The 9,121-nt window shown below is 37.3% G+C and overlaps 1 protein-coding gene across 1 annotated transcript; it reads right to left on the bottom strand.

The window, feature by feature from the left end:
* Positions 1–4,268: 4,268 nt before the first annotated feature.
* LOC145589610 (small ribosomal subunit protein eS4x) lies at positions 4,269–6,918 on the bottom strand. Its single transcript, XM_081646260.1, has 5 exons — positions 6,791–6,918; positions 5,671–5,748; positions 5,405–5,585; positions 5,043–5,140; positions 4,269–4,881 (listed from the first exon to the last, which is right to left on the bottom strand). The coding sequence occupies exons 1-5, from the start codon at positions 6,791–6,793 to the stop codon at positions 4,450–4,452; spliced, it is 792 nt and encodes a 263-aa protein (XP_081502386.1). The 5' UTR covers positions 6,794–6,918; the 3' UTR covers positions 4,269–4,449.
* Positions 6,919–9,121: the final 2,203 nt, after the last annotated feature.

The raw sequence follows: 9,121 nt of genomic DNA on the forward strand, positions 1-9,121 counted from the left end.
CACCGTTCCTAGCCGCTTCTATACCTTGTCTCGGTAATCTATGTAAGGCTCCCGTTGCTTTGTCTTAGTTGTTTTTTTTTCTTGTTTTCTACAGTTTATCAATGGAGTGTCAATCCTTAATAAATGATCTCATGATCATTCACCTAAATGATGACTATGATGATAGTATTGATGAATTTGCTTCCAATAATTGTTCCCGTAATATCCTTCACCATGTCAAGTTCCTGAAAGAGGAAGGTAATGCCTACTTCAAAAAGGGTAAGGTTATTGATGCGGGAGCAAGGTATGACAGAGGTCTAAAATTCCTTTGCTTTGTTTCTCCTAGAAATGGGGAGGACAATAGTTTATTTTGGAATCTTGCAATTACTTTGGAATTAAACCTTGCAGCTTGTGCTCTTAAGGTGCATGATCATGAACAAACTAAGGAACTCTGCTCCTTAGTCATTAAGTATGATGGTTGTAATGCAAAAGCTTTCTACAGAAGGGCCTTAGCAGAGGCTAAGCTCTTCCAGGTTGAAGAAGCATATGAGGACCTTAGTAAGGCAGCTGAGGTTGAACCTAACAATTATGATATTCTCTGGGAATTGGAGATTATTAAGGGGTTACTCCGAGAGATTAGCAAAATAAAGAGTGGGAGGAAAGTCCAGGAAATTGATGAGGATCTTGGCAAGGTTGCCAGGTTAGAGCCTAAGAAGGCTCATGGAAAGAGGAGTGACATGTCTACCCCCCCAACCCATCCTACCCACATTAAGAAAGGTAAGTCAGTGAGGTTTCTATTTCGGGGATTGGTAGTGTGTCGATAGGAAATGGTGAACGGAGCGGGCTGACTAACATGACTGTCACTGACCCCGTCATTGAAAGGGAAGTGGAGAGCTCAGTTATTACCAACAATTCCTTCTTCCCATTGGCCTCCGGGGAGGAAGCTTCAAGTTACTCCAAGAACAATCAAGGATCTAGTCATGCATCGGATCATGAAGTTGGAACTACTTACTATTTTTCCAACGGTAGGAGGACAAACCAATCCCTCAAGATCCCCTACTTGTCTTATTTCAAGCTTCAACAAGGGAAAACAATGAGCTTCTTCAACACATCAACCGACTCGTGGATGACCCTACGCGTGAAGAAATCGACTGCCCCGAATAGGCACCCTTCAAAATTCACTAACATGGATAGCACAAGTCCAGATGTTGTGTCAATGCCTAGGAAAATGGTATGTTCGGTAGAAAAAGAAAACGCAACAGGAAAAATTGCAGGAGGAAGAAGAAGAAGGTCTCCCCCCTACTAGATGTTGACCAGTTTGTTGGCAGTGGCACTCTTTCCACTATTGATTTTGAAAAATCAGGTGATCACATACACTCAAGCACCACTAACTACAGCAATGCATCCACATGCATCGAGAATAGTAACTGTAGACACCCAAAAGTGTCTCCCCAAAACCAAACCCAGTGATGAATACCTTTTGCGTCGAATGATTATCGAATGAGGTGAAAGTGTGAAAGGTCAAGTGTTGCGGTTGGTTTTTTTTATTAAATTCTTTCTTTCTTTTTTCGAAAACAACTCTATTTTATGAAAACAGCCAATCCTGTTTAGTTTGGTCCACGACAAGGGTCCAATAATAGTGTAGTTGGATGGGGCTTGTAAAGAGCTCTCCAACGATATATTATAAGCCCAATTCCGATGAATAATGAGGAAGTTATGGCCAAAATACTAAACTGGGTCCGGTTTGATCTTTACTTACGGCCCAATGATCTAGGGGAGGGTCCAATGTTAATTATTATTCCTAAAGTTATTAGAATTAATTATAGTCTTCTAGATTTCTCTAGAGGGTTCTCTTTAATCCTAATAAGATTAGAATTAATAATTATATTTTGATAAAGTTTTATTTGGAATAAAATATTATTTTATGAAAGATACGATTTCAGTTTCATACGGACTTTACAAATCGATTTTGATTCATATGTGGACTCCGTGTTGAAAGCGCGTAGAAATCCAGGCTGTCGCCTGGCGACAAGGTCGGTTTTGCAGCGACAGAGTGGAGTTTTATTCCTTATCAAATTCTACTTATTTCCGAACTGTTTTCTTATAAAATGGGTCCTAAACCTCCGTTTTTAATCATCTACAATCTACAATCTACAATCAACAATCATCTCTCTATTCTCTCTCTAAAAGCTAGAAGCTTTCACTCTCTCTCTCTCTCTTTCTAAACCAACTTTTCACAAACAAAATTCCTCATTCATTAGATCTAGACACACCTAGCCAAGTTCGAAGTTGCCTTCGCTCTAGACGTGAAAGGTTATAATTTCTGAGGGTTTGGTCTCTAATCTCTATTTAAATTATTTGATTTAATTGTTTGATTTTATATTTTCCTTGAAGTTACTAACGCGTGTATTTTGTTACTAGAAAGAGATACGAGGCATCAAAGTATGTAGTCTTATTGCTCTATTCTTGTAGAAAGCATGTTTAAATCTGTTTAATGCCTAGTATCATGCTTAGGATGTTATTATTGCTTTCTAGTATCATGTTTAGGGTGCCTTTTACTCTTTTCTAATAGCATGTTAGTATCATGTTAGGTTTAAAGCTTTGATTTTTATTGTTTAGTGACATGCTAGGGTTTGTTATTAATCTTGATAGTATCATGCCTAGGATCTTGCTAATAATATTATGCTTTAACATGATTATTATTGTTATAATTATTGTTTTTATAATTATGATTTATGATTATCATGTTGCTTGATGATTATTATTGTTATTGCTTGTCACGCCTTTTATGCATGTTTAAAGGGAATTTGTACTTGTAATCACGCTTAATAAGATAATTAATAATCTTGTTTGGGCTAATATGATTATAATTCAAGTGATCGCCAATAATAGTTTATTTGTGCATTAAATTCAACCAACATAGATAAACAGGTTTAGGGTTAACCTATTGATTGCATGCTAGTCAGAAAGCGCACATGAATACGAGAAGAATAAAGTAGAGGCCTATTTAGGGCAGGTTCAATCTCTTTTAGGTTGGATTTGTACCTTCATCCCCGAACCCTATTTGGTTCAAGACTTTTTGGAGTTGACGATCTCCTGGATCGTTAAGGGGTGTAATCTTCACCTTGTGAACGATTTACAAGTTCCTAAAACTTGTTGGCGACTCTTTTGCTCTACCTTCCTTCCCTTTGGACGCCACCATGCTTAAGTGTATGATCACAGTGGGGTTCAAGTTTGGGGTAATGCTTGAAATATTCCCTACAGTAACGAAACGCCTATAAGCAACTTTCACATTACTGATCAAGCTAAAGTGGAGTCGGTAGGATCTAATAAGGATGATCCCATGGGTTTAGAAGTGGAACTGGAGGAGCCACTCATCCCTACCCCCGTTACCTTCATTTTCAACTCCAACAATTTGAAGAATAGAAGGTTGGGTAGGTCGCATGTGAAGAAGAGGAAGAGGAGCATTTTTGCAGGACTAGAAAACGTAAAGGAGCAAGCCTCGAGTATCTCATGTCTAACATCCATACTGGAATTAGTTAATCTCATTGTATCCCCCCCTTAGATGATCATGTTAGTAGTCCCCCTTTTTCTTGGATGTTTTCTGTTTTTACTAACTCAGCGAAGAGGTCTAAGTCTGTTTGTAGTTTTAATTCTTGCGTCGAGTCTGTTGGGAGCTAGTCTCCTTTTACCCGTTGTCAAAAAAAAAAAAGAACGGACTTAATTTTAACATAAAATGAGTATTATGAAAAATATTAACATCAATAAAAAAAAACATAGCAAAATTTTAAAGTTTCCCTAATTTTTTTATCGTCTCCAATCTAGCCTAAGGGTCTGTTCTAATTTAATGAACTGAACTGATTTGATTGAAGCTGAACTACATTGAATATTTTACAAGAGAAGAAATTAAGAACTGAACTGCTTGAAACTGAACTAAACTGAAAATAAGCTAAAGAGAACAAAAGAGCTGATGACTCAATCATATTAAGCCCAAGTGTTGCTCAATACCCAACAATCTATTGAACTGAATCAAAGCCAAATATCAAATTGACCCAATTTAACCCATCCTTCTAGTTACTACACATCATACAAATTTTTGCCCTAAACAATTATACATAGTACCCAATTGTGTGTGCAGCCTTTACCGCTCAAAAGTACTATCCTATCTTGGTTCTCAAAATGTAGAGTACAACATTCATGGAATCAAACTCAGGTAGAGCTCAAACTAAATTATAACCAAAATTGCTGAAACATCACAACCATTTTGTAAAGAAATCAAAATTTTGCCATGAAAAAGATAAATTTTAGCTAGTCACATTCATCTCCAATACAGAAATAACATCTATCACAACCTCACAGCAAGTTCAAAAGGCCAAAATTGTAATGACAGGAAAATAACTACGGCATTCATCTAAGAAAAATATGTAGAGCAGTTCAACTCGAGAGAAACCATATTGGCATTACATAAAATTAAGCAGTAGCTGCTTCCTTCTGTAGCCTCTTCCTGGCCTCCTCAATAATAGACAACTTGATACCCTTACCCTTGGGAACAGATACCCATGGCTTGGTGCCCTTGCCAATGATAAAAACGTTGCCTTGACGAGTTGCAAATTCGTGACCAGCAGCATCTTCTACGTGAATGGTTTCAAAGCTACCCTTATGCTTTTCTCTGTTCTTCAGGATTCCAACACGCCCTCTGTTTCTACCACCAGTCACCATAACAACATTTCCGACATCAAACTTGATGAAGTCAACAATCTTGTTGGCTTCCAGGTCAAGCTTGATTGTGTCATTGGCCTTGATAAGTGGGTCAGGATAACGGATGGTGCGACCATCATAGGTGTTCAAATAGGGAATACCTTTCTGTCCAAACTGAATTGATCGGACCTTGCAGAGTTTGTACTGAGAAGTAGATGGATGTACAAAATAAGACACAATTCTCTATATTATAAAGTTGACTTAACTGGTGGCATCATGGCAATAGAAGAGCATAAAAGAAATCAAGTCAAATAAATGGATCAAAACTAAATGCAATAAATTCTTAGAAGCAAATGACAGTACACCTTTGCCTCTTCATCTCTGATAGAGTGCAAGCGGAATCTTCCCTTGGTGTCGTAAAGCAGACGGAAATTCTCATTTGTCTTGGGAATGGAAACAACATCTGAAAAAAAAGGCAGTTCCCATTAACAGGTGCCAAAAGAGTTTATACATAGTTATCAGGTATTAGTTATCCTAACAAAGATTGTTAATTTGTAATATTACCAATTGAACACCAACAATATGTATAATATGGGGCAAAAAATAGCAAGTCTTTACCATAAAAAGGTGAATACATCATGCAATCCAATCTCAAGGAATCTTATATATACGTCGGATAATGCGAATCAACATAGAAGATCAAGACAGAAATTGAAAGAGAACATACCCATAAAACCAGCTGGGTAGGTCTTATCAGTCCTGACTTTGTTATCAACAAGAACATGTCGTTGCATCAAAATAGCTTGGACCTCTTGGTAAGTAAGGGCATACTTTAACCTGTTACGCAGAATAAGGATCAAGGGCAAGCATTCCCTTGCTTTGTGGGGACCAGATGAAGGTTTGGGAGCCTGCATATCAAATTGCAGCAAACATAAGAAAAAATTACAGCAGCGAAACAGCCAGATGAATAACGTGCAAATTTGAGTCACTTACAAATGCACCACCAAGTTTGTCAAGCATCCAATGCTTGGGGGCATTGAGCCTCTTCAAATGTTTCTTCAATCCTCTCGCCTGCAATTCATATAAACAACAAAACATGAATAAACAACATTGGAGAACAAACATGCATACCCTAAATTCTCAATAGCAGTTGCTCATACGAAGTATAAGATATACTATGCAATTATGACATGATATCAAAAATCAAAACGAGAATAGCTCTATTTCCTATAAAAAAAAAAAATCAATCCACCTTCTAGTTTAACCATTTGGAAGAAGAAGCTCTGCAGACAAGTAATCACCGAGAACAGTGTTATACATTTCCCACCTGAATTTAACTCTTACCTTGTACACTACCATTTATGACACAATTGAAATGAAAAATAAGTAAAATAAAACAATGATTTCACCTTTGCAATATGTTGTATATGCAATTTAATAGCAAACACAGATTAAGTAGCCATTTCGACAAATAAATCAATGAAACATATCCCATCATCAATCGACGAAAATGCTAAAACAGACGCACTCGAATACTCTTCATCCATTTCCCTGTGCTCTCGGACAGTACCACAAACCAGTTACTCGATAACCGATATTTAGGGAAGCACCATTACCGCACAACAAAAGCAAAAGCCAGTCATCAACCATCTCATTACGACATCCTTAATACAATCCACTGATACCTTCAATTCAAAAGCAACACGAAATGTATCTAAACTAGAGACTTTAACCCTTATTCCAACCAGAAATTACCCAAATAACCGATATACAAAAATCATTAGATCAAGATAATTATACAATTAGCAAATTTCATCAAACATTTATGATCAATTCACAGTCTTTAACCACAATCACCCAGTACAATTCCAAAAACAAAAAAGACCTGGTTCACATTTATGCAAGAAAAATCACAGAAAATCACATAAATTACACAGAAAAGATCAAATAGATGAAAATTTTAAAGACCCAGAAGACATGCAGCCGATCCCAGAAACAAAAATCCACAACATTCAGAAAAAGTTCAGATTATGCAATGAACAAAAATCATAGTATTGGAAGTTAGAGAAAACAAGAAACGAGTAGATTGCAAGAGATTAGAGAGAAGACTGACCATGTTTGAAGATTTGGGTGGAAGAGAGAGAAAGTTGTTCTCTCTTCAGCGGCGTTTATTCGACAACAGAGTTTAGTTAAGCAGGAAATGAGTGAGGATCAAAAACCCTAGTCTGTATCTGTTATCAAAAAACTTTGCTAGGGTTTTCTATATAGTTGGGCCTTTATATAAACAGAAATGTAATTCTAAAGTTAGCCCAACTTAGTATCCTCTTGGACGGTTGGACTTGCTCCTTGAGGATGGTCCTTGTTTGTGGTCCGTTTTGGTTCTTGAAGGTGGTGTTGGCTTGAGTTTTTTTTATTTTGGTAGGTTGGACTTGCTCCTTGAGGATGGTCCTTGTTTGTGGTCCGTTTTGGTTCTTAAAGGTGGTCTTGGCTTGAGTTTTTTTTATTTTGGTAGGTTATCACTTAGGGCTTGTTCTCATACGTTTATTTTCAGTTCAGCTCTGATCAGTTCAGTTTATGTCTAATGATATTGCTAATGACATAAAGCCAAATTTCATTTTCTTCCTTGGAGAAGGGGTCAAAGGTACCCACAATTAAGGTACCAAGCCTCTTGTAAAAGGAACTCAAATTGTGTCGTTAAGCCTTGGTCGTCGTTTATTCCTACCTGTTTTATCTAATGTTAAAGACTCTTTGTGTCTTTTTTAGCCCAAGCTAATGTACGCCAACAACCGCGTGTTCTCTGCCTTTCCGTACTTTTCCAACATCAACAAAAATGGAGATCCAAAGCCAACACAGGAAAATTTGGGTATCTCCTACATCATGTTCGAAGGCAATTCAACTTGGGTGTTCAAGCCAACACTTTCTTGTGAGGAAGTTGTACTTATGTTTTATTTGTACTTTATGTAATCTTAGAGCTGGTAAAACTTTTCTAAATAGCATAGCGTGAAGGAGTTATGTCTTCGATAAGTGCAATTACTAGATATATCAAGGATCACTATTATGGAGATAATAAGTTCGTTCTTTTGGGTCATCATTGTTTGGTGCTAGATATGACAAATGATCTTTGGGCTAGTCAAATAGTCCAAAGCCCACTAGAATGGATCCTATAAGGTCACACAACAAGGGTATTGGGTTAAGCAAGTTGGAGGCCCATTAATGGGCCTCGTGAGCACTTAATCAATCATGAATAGGAATGAGTTAGACTAGTTGGATTGGGATTTGGGCTTAAGACATGGACTCTTATTTGTGGATGGGATCTATAAATAAGATCCATGCCTAGGGTTGCAAGAGATAACAATTAACAGTTAATTGTGCATCAAGCAACCAAGCCCAAAATCCCTAAATCTCTCTCTAAACTCACGACTCTCTCTCTCCCTCACCTTGACTCACGGCCGGCCACTCCTAGTGGCGCGTGTGGTGGTTCGTGGTGGTTCGTGGTTGTTTCGTTGCGTTTTCTTCTCCGTAGAAGGTCAATTGAAGGGTCCAATTGCAACTAACTAGCATTAGTGGAGGTCTTAATCTGTGCCTGTGGACCGAGTAGAGGAATCATGTTTGGGGTTCTTTATCTCCCTTGTTATTGTTCTTGCTCGATCACTTGTGGAATCACGCTTCAAAGGTATTAATTCTAATTCTTTATGTGTTATGCATGATCTTGGGTTTTAGGTGCTTCATGAATATGATTCATGTATTTTTCGCATATTGTACCTATAAGTTCCTACAGTGGTATCAGTTAGCCTATGCATGTACATATATTGAATATTAATTCTTTGATAGTCCTCAATTTTAATTCAATTAGGAGGGAGAATAATTTAATTATGGGTCAATTATTATTTTAAATGTGATTTAACAATATAGAATCATTAAAAGTTGTTTAATTTGCTCCATATTAATTATCAAAGGTCCGAAAATTGCCCTATAATGTTCGAAAATTCGAACACCCTAACCCCAATTTATTGAAAATTCGAAACCCTAAACCCTAATTTGTGAAATTTGTGTTTTGGTTTTGATTTAATTCGTTTCCCATGTTTTAATGAATTTAATCTATTTGATTTCATGTTAAATTGTGAATTTTTCATGATCAAATTATTTAATTTAAGAGTTAAATTGAATTGGAGATTAATTTCATGAAGAACCCTAATTTCAAGATTGAATATGATTTAATTTTGGAATTAATTGGACCACATTAAGTTAATTTGATTTTATCAAAATTATTTTGTTTAAAATTAAAATTAAAATTAAAAAAAAGGGGGTTTTATGCGCGGCAGCCGCGCCTGGGTGGCGCAGCCACGGCGGCTGCCGCAGCTGGTGGTCCGGAGGGAGGGGTGGGTGGGGCAGCAGGCTGGACCAGCAGAGCAGCAACAGCAGCACCGTACAGGCAGTGCGGCAC

This window comes from Chenopodium album, chromosome 17 (assembly GCF_948465745.1).
Source record: "Chenopodium album chromosome 17, dcCheAlbu1.1, whole genome shotgun sequence".
Taxonomy (NCBI): domain Eukaryota; kingdom Viridiplantae; phylum Streptophyta; class Magnoliopsida; order Caryophyllales; family Amaranthaceae; genus Chenopodium; species Chenopodium album.